This window comes from Dermacentor variabilis, chromosome 3, assembly GCF_050947875.1.
Source record: "Dermacentor variabilis isolate Ectoservices chromosome 3, ASM5094787v1, whole genome shotgun sequence".
NCBI lineage: Eukaryota > Metazoa > Arthropoda > Arachnida > Ixodida > Ixodidae > Dermacentor > Dermacentor variabilis.
In genome coordinates this window covers 102,446,293-102,468,844 of record NC_134570.1, presented here as the reverse complement: position 1 = coordinate 102,468,844, position 22,552 = coordinate 102,446,293, and the positions used below count along the sequence as shown (strand labels likewise).

Genomic DNA, 22,552 nt, shown 5'->3' with positions numbered 1-22,552 from the left:
ACATCTGAATATGTTACATTAAAATGTTTCGTACGCTAACACATCACAGGAAGAGCTACAGCTGACTGTGAGAAGGCAAAATAACAGATTTGAAACAAATGACTTCACGTAAATATATACAAGCTTTATCACACGTCTTTCACCGCGATTAAAACAACAGAGATGAGAGCTTGCTAGTGAATCAGCCACATATTAACGTGTGTCTCTTGCACGACGCCAAGGTGCTTTTGGCGTAGAACACTTTAGCACCTGGGAATTTGCTGCATGCGTGACCTGTGAGAAGGGAATGTGGACTGAAAATGAGATTACGCGGAGAAAGAATCAGCCACACAATGCACATAACTACGCAAGAAATAGAAGCACACACTATACTGGCAAGTAAAAATTTGCGACTCTGTACGAGTGCCGTCGAGAAAAGGAAGAAATGGGTTGCTACGGTAAATGTTAACTAAAACACGCACAGCGATGTTTCACAGCGGGGAAAAATATTCCCGGCTCTCTTGCGGAACCAAAGAGCACGCGACAGTGCATAGCCGATACCAAGCAGATATGGAATCTTTGGGTAGAAGTCCAGCAGAAGGAATCACCTAAAGATACGCCGAGAGCGATGCGAGCGTGAGCGTGCCTGTACGAGTGAGAACATGTACCACTTCTTTAAAGCTAGCCGCTCCAGCGTGGCTCCGATCATCCCGCGTGATTTATGTGCAGAACGTCGCGTACACCCCCTTGCGCGTTTCGCGCGGTAGCGTCCGCGCAGTGAGCTAGCTTCATGCACGCGTCATTCTTCACCGCGCAAACGGTACTCGAGTGCGACGCTTAGCTCGAGGCGACAACGCGCCGATTGGCGCTCCTTTCGCTTCTGGAAGCAATGCACATTCGGATCGGTCCAACTCAAAGAGGCAGCAGAGAACGGTGGCATGTTTCGGTTATCGCCTATTAAAATTGTACAGTACGCCTTCAACGGCAACCCACCGCGCTAAATAAAGATGCTTACTGCGGTAGTTTTGGCGGTGATAGGCGATAAGGTGAGCCCGTCGGCGGCTGTGTTTTTTGCCGACGTCGTCACCACACCTCTGTTCATTTGCGCTGTGTATCCGTGTACAGTCACCGCGCGGAAGCTGTGACTAATCGGTTGGCCGTTCTCCGCGAGTCCCAAAGAGGCGAAATATATTTCGCGGTGCGCTGCATCATTAGCCGCAACATAAATCGAGGCGCGCTTAACCGCTACGGCACAAAAGGTGATCAGAATAACCGTATGGTATACGATGAGCCACTACGAAAAAAAAAATAATTCTACTCTTCCGCGTGCCAAATCAACAATATGATTATGATGCACGTCGTAGTTGGGGACTCCGTATTAATTTTGACTTCCTGGAAATTTTTACGTGCATACAATGCACAATGCACGAGCGTTCTTGCATTCCGCTCCTTTGGAATGCAGCCGCTGCAGGGATCGTATCCACGACCTCGAGCCCCAAATTGCCACGGCGGCCGCCATAGTTACGAAATGTGTAAGCGTGAAGTGCAACGCTGCCTTCCGGTACGAGTGTGGTACAAGCGCAGCACAGCTGCACACCTGCTGCACAATTATTTGTCACGGTTCTCCTAAGGTCGTAGTGCCTGCCTAAATACCTTGAAAGGCAGCGCGCCTCTCACGTATCGGAACGCGATAACAAGCGCTTAGACGGCCCACGTGAGCCCCCATGAAAGATGACGCGGCCACTGTACAAAATTATCACTGCGCAGAGAAGCCGATCCTTATGTTCCAATTGTGTTCTCTCATACAAATGAAGGAAACTTTATTAGACAGGAACAAATGAAACAATGCACTTTTACGCACATGGGCCGCCGCTGCCTCTTCTCCTACCATTGTATCAAACGAATTGACGGCGGCAGCGAGAGTTAATATCGCGCGCATTTGCTCCGGGGCATGCGGTTTGCTAGAAGAAAGTGAACGGTGTGCTTAACATCTCACGCTCGTCAATGTCAAAATAGAAAAAGAGGCTACGTGCCCAAGAAAACGAGATTACTTACCTATCTTCAGAAGTGCGGCTGCGACTGTTTCGGGGTGCCTTCTCTCCAACAGGCATTATGACCTCTGCCGCGCAACTGATCAAAACAACCAGGCTCGCACATCAGTAGAAGACTAGTAATTGGGTGAGCCGACCACTTCAACGGATAAACGTCGCATTTCACTAAAATGTGCGTCATGATGTCCGAAAAGAAAAAAATATTTTCATCAAGAAGCACGAGGCGTGAACCACCGCACAACTGCAACCGAATAACTGAGTCCGAAAGCCGTTCACAGTTTCACTATCGTATTCAGTTATAAAAACTTTTCAAACACAGCATAACGGCACTTAAAAACCGCTAAGTAATGAGCAATAATTTTTTATCAACTAACCTTTATAAAGTTTTAAGAACAACCTAATTTGTAGCGTAAACAATAAATACTACGACCAAAAAATGCGACTACGAAACTAGCGGTAACCGTGTGTAGTTGGAAAAGTGTGCGCAAAACGAAGCTCGGTTGCACCCGCGTGCGCGCACACATACACACCCGAACGCTACCTTGACGTTTTTCGCGCCACCTAGAAATAAAGATTACTACTAGTTTTGCTATTTTTACAAAAATAAAGTTTTTAAAATAGTTTGTAATGCCTTTGCAGATGGCAAGGTGACAAGTAAGGTATGTTAAGAGTCCGTTACCTGTATTTCTTTCATTTCCCTTTGGTGTTCTTAACTGAACATACGAGACGTGCAGGCTTGGGAGATGAGACGACGACAGTTCGGCGAGGCTCAACTAAACCGCGTGCTTCTTGCAAGGCGAGAGACGGGTGCAACCGCAGATACAGCGATTACCTGTTATACTCTTGCGGCCGTTGCTGAATCTGAAGCTCCTTGAAGTCAATGGTTATAGCGGCTGCGTGCTGCGATCTCAAAGCACGTTCATTCTTTGATCTCTAGTACCACGCACATTGGATAAAAAAACTATATTTGCTTTTCGGACAGAGGGTACGTCGCAGGAAAGTCAAAGACCTCACCTGTGTATGTTCGTAGCGTGTGCGCGCTTGCATCATATGGTTCCCACAGCGCGTCCGATGCTCGAAGGTAGCGTCGTCGCCTGTCGGCACCTGTCTTATCGTCGGCCGCGCTGCCGCCGTGTCTACTTTTGGGGAACTTCACATGCGCGTAGTCACCGAGTTTGCAAGTGAATTTCGCATTCTTCTGCTCCCCGAAACGTGCTCATTTCGGATCGTACCAATGGTTATGTCATCTAGTGTATGTTAAAACGACGATGGCATTTGTACAGCGGCGAAGAAATAAATCGTTATGAACTTGGGCAGTCATGAATCTAGTCTAACGTTGCAGTTTTTACGTAGCGAAAATGGCTACGAAAGTGGGGCGGTCCCGGAGATAGGCATTTCAAAGCGCCAGCTGTAGCGACAGCACCAGGAAGTGGCGCGCAGCGCACGCACCAAGCACTTCAGAGCTTACTGGCTTTCGAATGAGAGGAGTATGCGCGCGCTCGTGGCCTATTCGTTAGAGTACCGGGCTCGACGGCCGACGTTCGTTTCCACCCCATCGGTCACACATTATTTTCTTTTAATGAAAGCGAGGCGAAGGGAGAACCTACCTGCCGCAAAGTGACAGGAATGAGGTTGGAACTCATCGCAATAAATGTTTGCAATGTCTTCATATTCGAGTCCTAATTATTGCATACTGGACTCAACTGCTACACAACAAAAAAACAACTGGAAAAGTCAACACAAATTACCCAATAAATCGTTTATTGAGAACACTCAACAGTAATATTGTTGTGCAAGGGTTGAGTGAACTCAATTGCTCTTGGAAATTTGTTGAAGTCCGTTGTTTCAACAATTCCCCAACAATATATGAATGGTTAATCAACAGTTATTTTTGTACGCGCAGCTCCGTAGTAGCCGAAGAGCCAAGGCATGATACGTTGAAATTATGCTGATAAGGCACGCTCCGCCTGTAAGCAAGTATTGATTTTTGGCCGTGTTAAGATTTGACGTGGCATGCTATTATTTCGTGCCAACACTTCTCCCTGCAAATCATTATTGGGCTTTCATGTCTGACGAAGAGCGGGATGCGCTCAATCTCAATATTGCCTCGATTGAGTGCCGCGCGGAAGAGTAACTTTCGTGCTTCCCACTAAGCATATGCGGTTAGAACACGTCTAAAGCAGACATCCCAGCAGATGCAGCGAGAACGTATCTGAGAAAAGAACATTCGAATGCGCACCTCAAATGCAGCCATTTCCTTCCGTCTCCCACACTACCCGCAACTCTCACCAGAAGGCAGCGCCTGGTATCCTGCGTGGCACGACACAGACGCAGCAAATGAAATCTAGACAGCGAAATGGGCACAAATAATCTAAAATTTTTATAGAAGTTTCCTGCTTTATATCAGTACCTGCTATTGATATTTCACCTGGATAAAGATACTCTTCCATAGATTCTGCGGGCTTAATGTCACTCATGAATTTCTGTTATCTCACCGAGTTAGTGAAGGTTACCTTCATCTTTTCCATATTTCCGCAGGCCCACGTGCATGTAAAAGCACGAACACTTATTGGTTCTCAATGCCTTTTTAAACTGCTGGACATTCAGTTCGTTACCACACGAAAGTGACTTAATCCGTGCACTCTTATTATGCTAAGTATGAAACAGTAGAAATATACTTATCTGCAGTTTGTCGATGGCTCCTTCACTGTGTTGGTAGCGAAATTCATCGTCGGCACCACCTGCATGTCGCATCGTAGCTATATAGGCTGTCTTCCTTTTGCACACACTATGTAATATGCGTGGCGCTTGCAGTCACGCAGAGTGGAGGAACTCGGCGCGCTGGCAGACGCAGCACCGGACAAGTTGTTTCTTCAGCAGTGCGCTGTGAACATTAGGTGCGCGTTGCGATCTGTAAGATCGCCGAAGCTATTGGCAGTCTTACGGGGTGCGCGGAAAGATTGCTCACGGCGGAACAGAACTATCCAAGAAATGGTGGCCATCGTCGAGCCTGATCACTACGACGCGCACTGCAAGTTCGCTGTACGAGTTTGTTTACACTGTGCCTCTTCGATGTTTAGCTGCCATGATCGCCCGGTGAATGGATGGGATGACGCCATCACAGCGTTCCCTCGTGGCATAATACGAAGCGCACTAAATTACAAATTAGACTAATACGCATTCAGTGTACATCTTGTAAGCTTTAAAATGCTTCTAAACCACGTTAAAGTGACTAATAATATTGTACTAGCTGCACTTGCTTTATAACTTGCTTGTGCTTGTAATGCACTCGGTGGAACGACACACAAGTGAAAGAAGGCACGACCATGCACCGACGGTGTGATCCCGTGAGCCCCAGTTTGTCTACCGCCCAGAAGGCAACGCCCAAGGAATAATAGCCGCCCAAAGACACTCTAGATAAATCAATGAAACTGAAGGCTTGACGGAAGATAAGCTGTGTCTCTGTATCATTTGTGCTTTCATCCTAGGGTGTCGTGAAGATCCAGAGTTTCGCCAAACTCTGTGCATTCTGCATAGCACCCCTGGTGCCGACTAAACAGACTACACATTAATACTGCCAAATCTAACTTCGTCATCTTCTCAGCTAAATAAAAGCATATCTCAGTGTATCCATCGCTAACCTTTGCTTTCAGTTCACTTTATCCTAGTTATATTGTATTGTTTCTTGGCGTCATATTAGATAAACACCTAGAATTTGACGAGCATGTTTTATCCTTAACAAAGAAGGCAGCATTTAGAATTAGAATATTAATTAAAGTTCGCAATTTTTTAATGTGAAGACACTCATCTTCCTCTACTACGCTTTGATCCACACGCATATTAATTATAGCATATCATCCTGGGGAAACACGTATCCCACGCATTTATTCCCACTACAGCATACCGAAAATCAAGCAATTCGCATTATTACACGTAGCAGCTACACATCGGAAGCATCTCCATTGCTCAGATCTAACGGAATTTTGGCGGTACAGAAACTAAATAAATACTCACTTGGAATACTTGTTTATAAATGTGTTAACGGAAAGCTCCCATTCCCTATAATTACCAACAGCCAGTATCCATATTCCACGTCTACCCGTTTCGTTTCTACCAACAGCTAGAACAAATTATGGTAAAGTTACTACTAATTTTCCAGCCACACTACTTTGGAACTCATTACCGTCTCATAATTATATACTCTATATTTTTTTAATATTCAAATCAAGCCTTCGTAAATTTTTGCACTCAATATAACAATTCCATCGTTACCGTTATATTAATAAGTGCTTTGTGTCATTAAATATTCTACAGGGTTAGCTAGTGACTAACTTAATCTAGGGCCGTATAACGGAAAACGATTCCAATATGTTTTTATTCCAATCTCCTGACGTCAAATTTGCACAACCGCCGACGCAAGCATCGGGCAGTCTACCCGCAGGGTTGCTTGAACAAGCCAATCAAATGCTCCGCTCGTTCATAGGAGGTCACTTTTTATTGCTTGAAAAACGAATAACATTGCCTGCACTGAGCGTCTTGTCTTATCTAATTGGCTCACAAGAGGCGAGGAGCATGCTCAAGTGGAGAGGGGTTCGATGGGGCCGAGCCACTGCACTGAATATCGATAACCGGTTGAAGAGGCTGGTGCCGCCGTGTGTGATTAGTCCGCTTTCTCTTACTTAGCTTGCGTTGGCTCGTCGACAATAGCGGCGGCATGCAACGGAAGCTTAAGAATGACGCTAAAATGGATCCTCAGCAAAGAAGAGTTGGCAGAACGAGGTCGTAATCGTGCCGAAAGTTCTCGAAAACGTTACACGGCCACGCAAAAGGTTTTATTACGCGGAAATAGACAATTGCCCTCCGGCAGGGGCGAGTAGCCAGTGCCGGAGCAATCGGCGGCAGCCATCTTTTATTTCTTTTGGAACGGGGCAGCCTACGGCTATTCCGAAGAAAATTCAGTTTTGTTCGGCACATTAATGCATCTTTAACGCGTACGAGTCACTTTGTAGCGGTAAGTTTTTGCGGCTTTGTGACCTCGCGTGAGGGGCAGGTGCAGTGGGTACAGCCCGAAAACTTTTGACAAATAGCCGAAGGCTAATGGCAAAAAGGCGTCGAATCAGAAATAGCTATTTTTGTTTTGTTCGATCATATTATGCATAATCAGTGTGTACACGTTATATCAGATGGGGAGCTATTGCGGTTTTCGTGGCGTCCAGTGACAGACAGGTAAAGTGGAGGTTGTCCAAAAAGTTTTTGACCAAGCGCGGTGGGCTGATTGCAGAATTGGTAGTTTTCCGTTATAATGGCCATGGTGTCTAGCTTGTTTCCATGTAGCTGCTTTGTATTTACATATCCTACTTATTTGTAATAGCAAGTCCCCAGTAAAGTCTCTTGACTATGGGACCGCCCTCTGTATGTATGTAGAATCCCCATTTATGACCTTATTATTTTGCACAATAAAGAACTCTCGATCCTAAAAAACAAAAAAAAATCAGTTGAACTCATTTTTTATATCATTCCCTTTACGTTGCGAAAAAAATCATCTGTATAACGTTGCGAGCTGTCGCCAAGGCCGTAAGGCTGTTAGCTGCTACTAGAACCTAATACACAAGTCAAGCGACTTAATGTCGCATTATATTGGAAAGACAATCTTCGTGTCATTGTAGGCAGTGATAATGTTCACAATAAAAATACAAGCATTTTTGACAGAACAGTTTATTATGAAGTGGCAATCAGTAAACCTGATTGAAAACTCCAAGTAACCTGCTCCATTGCTTTGTGAATTCCGTGCGATCGGAGGGTCAGGACTATGTAAATTTCTGCAAGGAGAGAAAAGGATAAATTAACCATTATTGCTCACAACAATACACCACAAGTAATCTGAAATAAGAACACTAAGTGCTGGATAGGAAGCAGTACTTACACTTCTTCTTGCGGAGGAGGGTGGAGTAGCTGAGAGGAGAGCCAAGACCGTAACCGTAGTTCAGGCCGTAGCCGAGGAGACCGTGGCCATAACCGTAGCTGCCGACACCGTATCCGAGGGAGCCAACGCCGTAGCCGTAGTAAGCTGGGACAGCGTGAGCAACACCATAAGAGGCGACGGCTGGGACAGCGTGGGCGACAGTGGCAACAGCTGGGGCAGCGTGAACGGCAGCAAAAGCTGGAGCAGCGTGAACAGCGGTCACGGCTGGGGCAGCGTGGACGGTAGCCACAGCTGGAGCAGCGTGGACAGTGGTCACGGCTGGGGCAGCGTGGACGGCAGCCACAGCTGGGGCAGCGTGGACAGTGGTCACGGCTGGGGCAGCAGCGTAGCTCTGGACAAGAGGAGCGGACTGGACCACCCTGGTTACAGCTGGGGCAGCGGCGTAGGTGGCAACTGCTGGAGCGGACTGGACAACCCTGGTGACAGCTGGGGCAGCGGCGTAGGTGGAGACAACTGGAGCGGATTGGACAACCCTGGTGACAGCTGGGGCAGCGGCGTAGGTGGCGACGGCTGGGGCGGCGTGGACAGCGGTCACAGCTGGAGCAGCGTGGACGGCGGTCACGGCTGGAGCAGCGTGGACAGCGGTCACAGCTGGAGCGGCGTGATAGGTGGAGACGGTACGGGTAACGGCTGGGGCAGCGACCGCGTAGCTGGCGGATGGGGCGTAACCGTATCCGTAACCAACACCGTAGCCAGTCAGGCCGGAGTAGCCCACTCCGTGTGAAAGGCCATAATGGGAAAGACCAAGGCCACCATAGCCGAGGCCGGAATAGCCAAGGCTGCCGTAGCCGACGCCGTAGCCGAGGTTACTGGCGAGGGTGTAGGTGCCGGTTGGGTGGCCAAAGGCACAAGTGGCCAAGGCGAGGACAATGCAGGCACGCAGCTGGAAAAGGAGAAACATTAGTAGTTATGAATATGCGCTTAATTGCCAAAAGGGTGCTGATGCAATAATTGAGCATGTAGCCTCGGACCGTGTGATAGGTGTACGCCTATGCCCTTTATTGAATCATGCTCATTGTAGGCAAACATCCTTAGAATAAATATTCATATGGTACAAATTGTTGTAACACTGTGGTGAGCAAGTGAGACTGTGCGCATGGAACATGTTTATGGTTCCCATTAAAAACCGGTAGGCCTCTGTAAGTATACCGCGAGGTTTTAGAAAAACCACGACTGCACTCTTAACGACCTCTGTGATGTCAGGCGATGAAGGTAACTTACGCTTGTAGGCACCTGAAATCTGCATAACAAATCTGTGATTCTCCGTTGCGTTTAAAGTTGGGGCTGTGTAAGAAGATGGCTTCAAATACTAGCTGGAATTAGCCGACCGACCCGAGTGTATCAGCGACTATGTTCGGAAAACCTAAAATCAATTGATTATGTGTGCACTCATAAGAAATGGTTGCGTTAGCAAAATAACTGTTAATAGACTCGATAGCCTATTATTCTGAATGTTCTATTGTATGCAATTTACATATGTAGAGAACATTTAAAGCAGCGTTGAATAAGTCTATCAATTGGTGTATATATACGATGTGGTATCTGCAAAAGATAAAAAAAATTCATTCTGGGGTTTTACATGCCAAAACCACGAAATGATTATGAGGCGCGGCGTAGTGGGTGTGTTTGTGCTAATGTTGACCACATTGGGTTCTTTAAGGTGCACCCATTATGCGAAACACGGGCGTTTTTGCATTCCGCGCCAATCGAAATGCGGCCGCCGTGGCGGGGGCTTCCGTCTCGAACCGCCGGGTTTAGCCGCGTAACACAAAAGCCGCTACGCTTCCACTGCGCGTACCGGCAAAACTGCTAAACCTCTGCATAGTTGTAGTGGTTCCTTTATTCTGCACTCCGTAACCTGAATAATAGGTTTAAAGGAGGACTAGACTGCGCTATCATCACAAGCTGTGCGATTTAGAACCCTCTCAAAGAAACTAAAAAAAGCTGACTTTAAATCGAATGGAGTCAAAGATTGTTGTTTTTATACATTTTATATATCTATTTTTGTTTCGAGCTATTTATTAGCTTTGAAGGCACCGCCACTTTTCCTTCCATTGAGTAGCAGAGCACTAAGCTTTGAAGTAATCTATCTCTATCTCCATATACTACAAAGAAGCTCGTGGGGCTAAACTCGCAGTGATTATCTCAACACAAGTAATGGGATACAAGCTGCTGTTCTTTCTTTCAAATTTAACATGTTGACAAGGGAAGTTTGCTAGAGATGGACGTAGAAGAGAAAACATAGGTTACTCTCATATATGTCTTAGCCAAAATAGCACTAAAAATGGCTCATTAAAAGCAAGAAGGTCAAATTTAGCCAATAATGTTCTCTTCATGGTACCACACGGTAGGTACGGCTGAGTTAACAAGGGACTTACCATGGTGGCAGGGGTCCTAGTCGGATGGAGGAGCAGGCGCTTCTGATGTCGACTCTGAAAATGGGAGCTTTTATACCCGATAGTTCGCTAAGGGAACAAGTAACAAACCGGATTTTAATGTTGCCGAGAGCGACGTTAACGCGCTCTTTAAGAATAATAATTTTCTCTCCGCCAGCATCCCGAAGCACACTTGCGCGTAGAAGGAGTAATAGTTTTACATATTCCTATTCTCCGCCTTTCTCCGCTTTCATTTTAACTAGAACACCCAAGAAATAGCTTATTTGTATTTCAGGTCACATGCTGTGTTCTCGTTTTTAGCGCAAGAAATAATACAAGGACGTGGGCTTCTGCTTGAACAGTTCTCAATTACACATTCAGTCCAGCGCCTTACACCGATCACAATGTGCCCCAGTGGCGTTGCAGTGCACAGGGCTAAGCACGAGCATCGCGAAATCGAACACTGCCTGAAAAAAAAAATACCGGCACCATTTTATTTTGTGTGATCGCTTGTAGTATAATACTTCTGTCATAACGTTAAGGCATTTTGAGAAGAAATAAATTAGCTGGATAGATTGTATTGACAAAATGCTTAATTTAGAATCACAATATGAACGTACTCGTCTGGAACAAAAGTAATACTGTTATGTTACTTGAATCCGAAAGCGCTATTAGTATTGATTGGACTGGAAACTTTAGTATGGTCCTGCAGGATGCGCTTAGCGCTTAGCGGGCGTCTGGACGTGCTGGACGGCCCATTGCTGGTTGGCGAGTAGTGAACTTCTGAGGGACTTCTCCCACTTCTTCGAAGTAGAGTCGCGAAGAGCGTTTCCACACTCCCAGAGCACGTGTGCGAATGTCATTTCGTCTCCGCATGAGGGACACGTGTCACTGGGGTACGCGTCTGGTTAGAAAACGTGTAATTTGGTAATTTGGCAGGGTTTGGGTGCATGTGCATAGCGTTAGCGCCTGCGGCCTGTTAAGTTTGGGGTGTGTTGGCGGAAAGATGCGACGCCCCAGGTAGAAGTGTGCTGTAATTTCGATCTACGTAATGAGCGCGTCCCGGTTGTCAACTAGCTCGACGAGATGGGAATGCCCGGAAACGGCGTGGTTGGTAAGCGCGCACGCTGCCTCGTGGGCGATCTCATTGAGCTTGGGCGGGGCGTCCGGCACCCGACTGAGATGGGAGTGAAACCAGATGACACCGTGGTGCTTGAGGGTGCTCGGATCCGCGCTACGTAGGAAGCATAACGCCTGGTCGGAGACGACTCCACTATGAAATGATTTGATGGCCGGCTTGGAGTCACTACAGAACACTTCCCGTTTGCCGTCGAGCACGCCCTGGGTTTCGGCTACTTGCTCCGCCACCTCGGAGTCTCAGTTGAGAAACGTGGCAGAGTTGAGGGTCCACGGCGCCGATGAGACAGCGACCGCGGCGAAGGCTTGGTTTTTGTGCTGGGCGGCGGCGTCCACGAACGTGACGCCGTTCATTTTCATGTCTACGCACTTGAGAAGGGTGGTCACCCGCGCAAGGCGCCCGCCTCTGTTGTGGTCAGGATATACGTTTCGCGGAATGGGCGCAATCGTAATGACGTCTCAGATCTCGCGGGTAACAGGCGTCAACTTCGGTGGATCCCCTGGTCATCGAGGAGAAGTGGCCGAGCTCGCCAGAATGTGGCGGCTGGCTTTGGTGGTAGTGAGTCGGGTACCTGCGTTCACGCCTGAGCCTTGGCGATCTCTTCTAGCGTGTTGTGCACGCTGAGCTCGAGTAATTTATGTGTAGAGTTGCTGATCGCAGGGCCGAGGGCTCGTTTCACTATTTTTTGAATGAGGCGGTTGCGTTTATTGCGTTCAGCGCGTAACCAACTGTTTATGGCAGCGACGAAGGGGAAGTTGCAGAGAACAAATGCGTGTACGAGACGTAGCAGGTTGTTTTATTTGAGGCCGCGGTGACAGTTAGCCACTATGTATATGAATCGTATGCCCGTATGGCGTTCTCGGTCTTGGCCGTGAGCTTCTGCACTGTTTGGGACTTCGTTCTGCAGAACTCGTTGATCATGCACAGGCTCTGATGGAGCCTACCTTGGGCACGGTACGGACGTCCGTTGTACTAAGGGTGATGGTGCGTTCGGCCGAAGGTCTTCACCGTATGAGCTTGGCGCCCAGCCGTTTTTTGATTCCATGAAGCCATCCGACCCTGCGGAGCACCAGACGGTTATCTCGTCCACGTCAACGGTGTGGTTTAGCGCGTCGATCTTCTAAAGTCGTTCGGAGAGCCTGATCATCACGAGATTGAAAACCGTCGGCAAGATGACTGATCCCTAGGGGGGGGGGGGGAGGGAGGTGCCGCACTGTGTGAGCTCGACTGCTTCCGACACAACGTCTCCTGGCGTAAAACGGCCTTGCGCCGGATAAGCATGGAGCGGACATAGTCATAGAACCCACACCCGAGACCAAGGTCTGCGATCGCCTTCAGGCTGGACGAGAGCGTGATGTTATTAATTGCCTTTTTCAAATCGAGGCCGAGTAAGGCACGGGTTTCCTGTGTGTTTGCTCCGTCAAGAATCTCATGCTTTAGTAGTAACACGATGTCTGTGCAGCGGTGGCGTAGAGGTAGAACACCCGCCTCGCGTGCAAGAGGTCCGTGGTTCGAATACCGGTGCCGGCAATTTTCCACCGGATAAAAAAAAAATCCGCGTGTTGATAAAATTGCACAAACAGGCCTGGAGTGTGGCCTGATCCCGGTGACCAGAACCGGTAACGCACTCCCTCACCAGAGCAGGATTGGCCACCCTGGTGCAGTACTTGGCCACAACCTCCTATGAACACAACAATCAAACCCCGGCCGTCAGTCCCCAGCAGCTGCGAAGCAACTGACCACGGCGGCGGTCAGACCTGCGACGCAGCAGAGGGTGCTAAGAATCACTGGCTCCGGACAGGCCGCCATTGGAATATGAACCTGGCAACGTTTAACGCTAGAACGTTATCTAGTGAGGGGAGTCTAGCGGTGCTATTGGAGGAATTAGAGGGCAGTAAATGGGATATAATAGCGCTCAGTGAAGTTAGGAGGCCAAAAGAAGCATATACAGTGCTAAATAGCGGGCACGGCCTGTGCTACCGGGGCTTAGCGGAGAGAAGAGAACTAGGAGTCGGATTCCTGGTTAATAAGAATATAGCTGGTAACATACAGGAATTCTATAGCATTAACGAGAGGGTGGCAGGTCTTGTTGTGAAACTTAATAAGAGGTACAAAATGAAGATTGTACAGGTCTACGCCCCTACATCCAGTCATGATGACCAGGAAGTCGAAAGCTTCTATGAAGACGTGGAATCGGCGATGGGCAGAGTTAAAACTAAATACACTATACTAATGGGCGACTTTAATGCCAAGGTAGGCAAGAAGCAGGCTGGAGACAAGGCAGTGGGTGAATATGGCATAGGCACTAGGAATAGCAGGGGAGAGTTATTAGTAGAGTTTGCGGAACAGAATAATATGAGGATAATGAATACCTTCTTCCGCAAGCGGGATAGCCGAAAGCGGACGTGGAGGAGCCCGAACGGCGAGACTAGAAATGAAATAGACTTCATACTCTGCGCTAACCCTGGCATCATACAAGATGTGGACGTGCTCGGCAAGGTGAGCTGCAGTGACCACAGGATGGTAAGAACTCGAATTAGCCTAGACCTGAGGAGGGAACGGAAGAAACTGGTACATAAGAAGCCGATCAATGAGTTAGCGGTAAGAGGGAAAATAGAGGAATTCCAGATCAAGCTATAGAACAGGTATTCAGCTTTAACTCAGGAAGAGGACCTTAGTGTTGAAGCAATAAACGACAATCTTGTGCGCATCATTAAGGAGTGTGCAATGGAAGTCGGTGGTAACTCGGTTAGGCAGGATACCAGCAAAGTATCGCAGGAGACGAAAGATCTGATCAAGAAACGCCAATGTATGAAAGCATCTAACCCTACAGCTAGAATAGAACTTGCAGAACTTTCGAAGTTAATCAACAAGCGTAAGACAGTTGACATAAGGAAGTATAATATGGATAGATTTGAACATGCTCTCAGGAATGAAGGAAGCCTAAAAACAGTGAAGAAGAAACTAGGAATTGGCAAGAATCAGATGTACGCGTTAAGAGACAAAGCCGGCAATATCATTACTAATATGGATGAGATAGTTCAAGTGGCTGAGGAGTTCTATAGAGATTTATACAGTACCAGTGGCATCCACGACGATAATGGAAGAGAAAATAGTCTAGAGGAATTCGAAATGCCAAAGGTAACGCCGGAAGAAGTAAAGAAAGCCTTAGGAGATATGCAAAGGGGGAAGGCAGCTGGGGAGGATCAGGTAACAGCAGATTTGTTGAAGGATGGTGGACAGATTGTTCTGGAGAAACTGGCCACCCTGTATACGGAATGCCTCATGACCTCGAGCGTACCGGAATCTTGGAAGAACGCTAACATAATCCTAATCCATAAGAAAGGGGACGCCAAAGACTTGAAAAATTATAGACCGATCAGCTTACTGTCCGTTGCCTACAAAGTATTTACTAAGGTAATTGCAAATAGAATCAGGAACACCTTAGACTTCTGTCAACCAAAGGACCAGGCAGGATTCCGTAAAGGCTACTCAACAATAGACCATATTCACACTATCAATCAAGTGATAGAGAAATGTGCGGAATATAACCAACCCTTATATATAGCTTTCATTGATTACGAGAAAGCGTTTGATTCAGTCGAAATCTCAGCAGTCATGGAGGCATTACGGAATCAGGGTGTGGATGAGCCATATGTAAAAATACTGGAAGATATCTATAGCGGCTCCACAGCCACCGTAGTCCTCCATAAAGCAAGCAACAGAATCCCAATAAAGAAAGGGGTCAGGCAGGGAGATACGATATCTCCAATGCTATTCACAGCGTTTTTACAGGAGGTATTCAGAGACCTGGATTGGGAAGAATTGGGGATAAACGTTAATGGAGAATACCTTAGTAACTTGCGATTCGCTGATGATATTGCCTTGCTTAGTAACTCAGGGGACCAATTGCAATGCATGCTCACTGACCTGGAGAGGCAAAGAAGAAGAGTGGGTCTAAAAATTAATCTGCAGAAAACTAAAGTAATGCTTAACAGTCTCGGGAGAGAACAGCTATTTACAATAGGCAGCGAGGCACTGGAAGTAGTAAGGGAATACATCTACTTAGGGCAGGTAGTGACGGCGGATCCGGATCATGAGACGGAAATAATCAGAAGAATAAGAATGGGCTGGGGTGCGTTTGGCAGGCATTCCCAAATCATGAACAGCAGGTTGCCATTATCCCTCAAGAGAAAAGTATATAATAGCTGTGTCTTACCAGTACTCACCTACGGGGCAGAAACCTGGAGGCTTACTAGAAGGGTTCTACTCAAATTGAGGACGACACAACGAGCTATGGAAAGAAGAATGATAGGTGTAACGTTAAGGGATAAGAAAAGAGCAGATTGGGTGAGGGAACAAACGCGAGTGAATGACATCTTAGTTGAAATCAAGAAAAAGAAATGGGCATGGGCAGGACATGTAATGAGGAGGGAAGATAACCGATGGTCATTAAGGGTTACGGACTGGATCCTAAGGGAAGGGAAGCGTAGCAGGGGGCGGCAGAAAGTTAGGTGGGCGGATGAGATTAAGAAGTTTGCAGGGACGGCATGGCCACAATTAGTACATGACCGGGGTTGTTGGAGAAGTATGGGAGAGGCCTTTGCCCTGCAGTGGGCGTAACCAGGCTGATGATGATGATGATGATGTCTTATACAGATAACCTGGGTCGCAAACCGATCGTGTGGTGCGGGAGGAATTCGTGGTCCTGGAGGTATCGACCGATCCTGTTGAGGACAACGTGTTCGGCCATCTTACCAACGCACGATGTGAGCGAGCTGGGGCGGAGATGATCTAGGCTAGGCGCCTTGCCCAGTTTGGTAATGAAGATCGCGTGGCTGAGTTTCCAGGCGTCGATAATTCGCCGTTCTTCCGCACTTCGTTGATGGTGACGGTGCGGTAAATGACGGAGGGGTCATTCAGGTTGCGCAGGAGCTTTTTAGTCATGCCATCGTGACTGGCGACGGAGCAGCGGTTGAGTTCGTGGAGTACGCGGCGTACCTCTTCGGCAGAAAATTCGGCGTCGAGGAGAGTGTTGTCGGGGCCTGTGTGTTCAGAATGAGGAGTAAACTGTCCCGTGGGAAGCGGAAGATATTTCTTCGTGACGTCTTCCGGTGGTGCGGTCCGTTTGGCTTGATGGAGTATCTTCGAGAGCGAATAGTGCTGGTTAGTACGGGTGTTGGTGTCTTCGAGCAGGTGCTTAAGCAGGTTCCGCGTCTTACCTTTACGGACCTGCCCGTCAATCGAGTTACAAATCTCGTCCCACTGCTGTTCTGAAAAGGTGTGCCAGTGATCCGCTATGCTCTTGTTTAACTTTGATAAGTCTCTGTGGAGCCTGCAATTGAGGCGCTGGCCTTTCTAGCGGGCCAGGAATGACCATTTGATACTTTTTTCAGTAAGTACAAACATTTCCGCAACTGAACTTTGAACTTCTTCAATGAAAATGGTGCTTACTCAATAGGCCTACTTTGCACCCGAAGAAAACTTCAGTATTATCTTTCCATAGGCAGATTGAGAAAGTAGTATTGAGTTATTTACATTCAGGTGAAGGCATACTACGTTTATCGCTTGTGAGGGACCTCGAAGTTCAATTAGACAAGAGGCCTCACGTTCCTCTACTTGTGTCGAATGTTGTTAATAGGGCCCTACGATATGTTGGTGTACTTTCGCGGTTTAAGAATTGCTCGTAAATATCAATGTAATAGCGCTCTCGTCTGTGGGCTGCTCTATTCACGGCTAGAGTTTGCATCAGTCGTTTCGAACAATTAGTCACTTTCTTACAGCTACTTTTATGTCCATCGTGAACGTCAGGTGCATTGGCTGGCGCAGTTTTTGTGGTATGAACTGATATTTGAAGAAAAGCGTCTTGTGACTGCGTGAAGGACCGCTTGAACGTGGCATATTCTTAGGCCATGTAGTGCTATGTGACCTTGACTACATCACGCTGTTTACGCTTTTGCTCTTTCTCGTTCCATCATGTGAAATTACTACGTGTCTGCGTCAATTTTATCATGGATTTCTCGCACCTTTCCAAAAGACACGACTACAGCGGAAACATGATTCTTTGTTTTTGACAACGAGCTTTTCCTTCCACTTATTGGAAGGTTGCATATATATTATTGTGAGATTCTTAATAGTTATATTCATGGTAATGTCACCATACTATTTATTAATATCATCGCATTCTGCATGGCTGCTGTACTATTGCTGTGCTTGATTTCTTTAATCATTCTTGTCACGTTGGGCAAGAAATGTCATGTATATAACGTTGGGAGCGGTCGCCAAGGTCGCAAGGCTCTTGGCAGCTACTACAGTTATTATACCATTCAATTAATTTAACGGCATACAGCATTGGGAAGACAGACTTGTTTAGCGAGTGATAACAAGGACAAGACTAAATGCGAGATTTCGGATGCCGCATATGTATACAGGTTCGTTTTCATACAACAAAGTTATGACTCCAGGGAACCCTTCTTGAAAATTCAAACTTGAAGGCCAATTCTGTAGTGTGGTTTCATGTGTATCAATGTTCACAGCATGGGATAGTTGAGAGAGGACAGTTTTCAGAGAACAGTTTATTGTGAAGTAGGAATCAATAAACTTCATTGAAACCTCCAAATAAGCTGCTCCATTGCTTTGTGATTGCCCTGCAGTTGGAAGGTCTTGACCATGTAAATTTCTGCGAGGAGAGAGAAGAAAAAATTAGCCAATATTGTTGCACATGAATACACCGCGAGAACTCTGAACAAAACTATGGCCGACTAGATGGTACAACTTACACTTCTTCTTGCGGAGGAGGGTGGAGTAGCTGAGAGGAGAGCCAAGACCGTAACCGTAGTTCAGGCCGTAGCCGAGAAGACCATGGCCGTAACCGTAGCTGCCGACACCGTAGCCGAGGGAGCCAACGCCATAGCCGTAGTAAGCTGGGGCAGCGTGAGCAACACCATAAGTGGCGACTGCTGGGGCCGCGTGCGCAACGCTGTAGGTGGCGACGGCTGGGGCAGCGTGGGCGACGGTGGCAACAGCTGGGGCAGCGTGGACGGCAGCAAAAGCTGGAGCAGCGTGAACAGCGGTAACGGCTGGGGCAGCGTGGACGGTAGCGACAGCTGGAGCAGCGTGGACAGTGGTCACGGCTGGGGCAGCAGCGTAGCTCTGGACAAGTGGAGCGGACTGGACCACCCTGGTTACAGCTGGGGCAGCGGCGTAGGTGGCGACAACTGGAGCGGACTGGACAACCCTGGTGACAGCTGGGGCAGCGGCGTAGGTGGAGACAACTGGAGCGGACTGGACAACCCTGGTGACAGCTGGGGCTGCGGCGTAGGTGGCGACGGCTGGGGCGGCGTGGACAGCGGTCACAGCTGGAGCAGCGTGGACAGCGGTCACGGCTGGAGCAGCGTGGACAGCGGTCACAGCTGGAGCGGCGTGATAGGTGGAGACGGTACGGGTAACGGCTGGCGCAGCGACAGCGTAGCTGGCGGATGGGGCATAGCCGTATCCGTAACCAACACCGTAGCCAGTCAAGCCGGAGTAGCCAACTCCATGGGAAAGGCCATAATGAGAGAGACCAAGGCCTCCGTAGCCGAGGCCGGCATAGCCGAGGTTGCCGTAGCCAAGCCCGTAACCGAGGTTACTGGCGAGGGTGTAAGTGCCAGTTGGATGACCAAAGGCACAAGTGGCCAGGGCGAGGACAATGCAGGCACGCAGCTTGAAAAATAGAAACATTAGTAGTTACGAATCTTCGCTAAGCGGTTTAGCGTGTCCTGATGTAATAAATGTTTCTTTACGTTGCCTCGAACAGTGTGGCAATCCAGAGATGTACAGCTAATCATTTTATTCACTTATGCTCACTGTAGGGAAACATAGGCTAGAAATGGTTGTCAGACAGTGGTGAAGAAGTGGTTGTGAGCACAGAGCACATTTTAATCCCCATGAAATAGCGCCGGCTCTTAACATTATACCGTCGGGTCTTAAAGAAACATGGAATGCGGTGACTTCAGCTGATTGCAATCTTAACGACGTACATGCAATGAGGTGATGAGAGTAGTGTGCGCTGGTAAGCACTTTAGGTCACAAAAACTAAAGGTGTGGTTCTGCTTTGCGTTTGAAGTGGCAGCTAGGTAACAACATTGCTTCACGCACTCGCTAGAATCAGCCTACGGATACAACTGTATGAACGTTTACGCTCGGAAAACGTAGAAGTGAGTTATGATGTGGACGCTCAGAAGAAATAGCTTCGTTAACAAAATGGCAGTTAATAGACATAATAGCCTGCTCGTCTGTAATTTGCTTTGTATGCACTTGTCCTAGTCAGGGAAAATTAAAAGTAGCGTTGGATATGTCCATTAATTTCTGCATGTTCATGTGATCTTGAAAACTGCAAACCATATGCAAAGTTAGAGGCCACTCAACAGTCGGTCTGTTGTTCTCCTCTCTGTAATTTGTATAGTAGGCTGAAAGGTCCACTATACTGCATTAGAGGTACAAATTGTGCTAGTTGGAACATCCTCAAAGAAAATATACTGAAGGTAACTTGAACCTGACTGGCGAGTCATAGCTTGTTGTTTTTCTGTCTAGTGTTTTTCGAGCAGCTTTTTCTCGTTGAATATAGTGCCAATTTCGCCTTCTCTAAGTAGCAAAGCACTAATTTCTAGATTGATGTTTGTCGATCAACATATGTCACAAATAAACTTGTGGGGCTTAGTTTGCAGAGATTATCCCAACACAAGTAATGCCAATCAAGCTGCTGACCTTTCTTTCTAGTTTAACGTGTTGACATGTAAAGTTTGCCGAACATGCACGCAGAGGTAAAAAAAAAAACTATAGATTTCTCTCCTAAACATTTTGGCAAAAGTGGCACTAAAAAGGCTTCATGAAAGGCAACAAGGTCAAATTTAGTCAATAATGTTCTATTCATGATGCCAAACGATAGGTATGGCTGAGGTAACGAAATACTTACCATACTGGCGGTGGTCCTAATCCGTTGGAGGAGCAGGTGCTTCTGTTTTCGACTCGCGAAATGGGAGCTTTTATACCTGATAGTTGGCTAAGAGAACACGTCATAAACCTGCCTTTACCGCTGCTGAGAGGGACGTTAACACACTTTAAGAATAATAATTTTCTTTGCGCCAGCAGCCGAAGCGCACGTGCGCGTGAAATAAGTAATAGTTTTACGTATCTCCTGCTGTACGCCTTCCTCAGCTTTCATTTAAACTGGAATGTTCGAAAAATGGTTCTGATTTCCATTTCAGGTCACATGCTGCACTCTCGTTCGTAGTGCAAAAATTAATAAAAGAAAAGGAAGTGGGCCTCTGGTTGAACAGTATGCAATTATACATTCAGTCCAACGCCTTGCACCGAAGACGATGAGCCCAAATGAAGTTGCACGAGCATCGTCTAACCCAACATTGAGTGACAAAAATACTGGCGTAAATGTTCTTATTTTTTCGTGGCCTCGTCTATAGAAGGATATTTCTAGCATAACGTTGCGGGATGTTGAGAACGTAGTGAATTAGCAGGATCGGGTTGAATTCAAAATAGATTTAATTTGTTTGATCTCCTTGTGCGCACATTATCAGCCCCAGTAGCGGAGCATTGCGTGGTGGCGCTAATCGCCCATGTAATCCGAAACCCGGGAAATCGGTGTTTTCAACGATTTCTGCGAGGGCGCTTTAGATATTGGCCACACTTGCGCATGCGTACTTTTTCCTTAATTCGAAAGTTTGTCTTCTGGCATATATACATAAAATGGTCCGTTGAAAGTGTTGTATTCATGATGGAACGTGTGATGCAAGGTGATGCTGGTGGCAATCTTGACAACCAACCTTTTTATTGTGGTTGTGAAACAGTAGGGGTTACTCTCGCAAGAGTGGATTGCTCATGCGCTACATTGCCGCACGGGAACGGCGTCCTGATGTTCTGGTGCCCAGCGTCACTGGTTATGCAAAGTACGGCACCCAAACAACACTTGTCATCTCGGTCTGAAAAAAACCTGGTAGCCACAACAATACATGATTCGCAACAAAGCTATTCAACGGACAGTGGCAATTCTAGTGAATCCTATCGTCTATATATCACAAATGCGTACAAACCCCCCTCCCCCCCCGAAAAAAACATAAAGAATAACAAACACAGAAGGCCGAGTTCTCCCAAGAAATAGCCCAATTTCGGCCAGCACGTTACTTTGCCCATTTAATAGCTGGAGACTCGAATGCATCGCACACATCCAGGGGGTACGCGAAGAAGAACCGCAAATAAACATCCGTCTTCCACACTATACAACAAGCACAATGTGCCCTTCTCAATGATACGGACTCACCCAACTACGATGATAATTCGGTGGAACATGACACCACTCCCGACGTCCCACTCATAAAAGGAACTACTAAGGCGACCTGGGTGAATGCACATGAAACGCTTAGCAGCGATTACACCCTCATACAGATCACACTTACACATAGTCGCATTCAGATGACGCACCTGCAAGCCTCTCCAAACTGGGTCCAGGTTTCACTGAAAGCCATGGTATGGGGGATTGTACTTAATGTTTGAGCTGCTCTTGCGCCGGTGTGCCGCTAGATACCTTAGCAAGCACAAATGTCACCGTGTGGTATACGTACCGCGTTTGTCTGTTTACAATGACCATACTTGGTCAGAGGTTCCATAATTCAACGGAGCCCAGATTACTGGCTTGTTTACCTGTAATGTCCCTAATGTTGGAGTGACCTGAAAACGCAATTTCCATGTTATGCGTCAGTGCAATGTGCTCTCTAACAGAATCTCGAGCGTCTCGCACAGTAAGTGAAAGGTGACGTGGTGGTGTGTTTAGCGTCGGTGATTCGTTACATTAGAAGGCCGACGTTGTGTTTAAAGTCGAATAACTTTTTTGGCCCTTTCAGCCGTTTTCATGGTAGGTCTGTGGCATAGCCTTCGTACCATTATTACTAGAGGCAAAGCTCGCGCTAGTGTCTACGGGATTCGCACGAACTTGGTCGTTTTTGCTTCGAAGGTATTCCTGACCTTGGAAAGT

The 22,552-nt window shown here is 47.2% G+C and overlaps 1 protein-coding gene across 1 annotated transcript; it reads right to left on the bottom strand.

Moving 5' to 3' along the window:
* Window positions 1–7,730: 7,730 nt before the first annotated feature.
* LOC142574646 (uncharacterized) lies at window positions 7,731–20,512 on the bottom strand. The gene is made up of 6 exons (XM_075683685.1): window positions 20,483–20,512; window positions 18,306–19,230; window positions 16,405–16,571; window positions 10,392–10,445; window positions 7,954–8,896; window positions 7,731–7,849 (listed from the first exon to the last, which is right to left on the bottom strand). Coding segments are annotated over exons 1-6 (2,094 nt in total). The 5' UTR covers window positions 20,486–20,512; the 3' UTR covers window positions 7,731–7,847.
* Between the last annotated feature and the right edge of the window lie 2,040 nt (window positions 20,513–22,552).

Coding starts and splice junctions, on each gene's coding strand:
- LOC142574646 (XM_075683685.1), bottom strand. Junction 10,446..16,404: donor GCACCGTCACCATCAACGAA/GTGCGGAAGAAC, acceptor TCCCATTTTCAG/AGTCGACATCAGAAGCGCCT. Junction 8,897..10,391: donor CTAGGACCCCTGCCACCATG/GTAAGTCCCTTG, acceptor CTCCTTTTCCAG/CTGCGTGCCTGCATTGTCCT.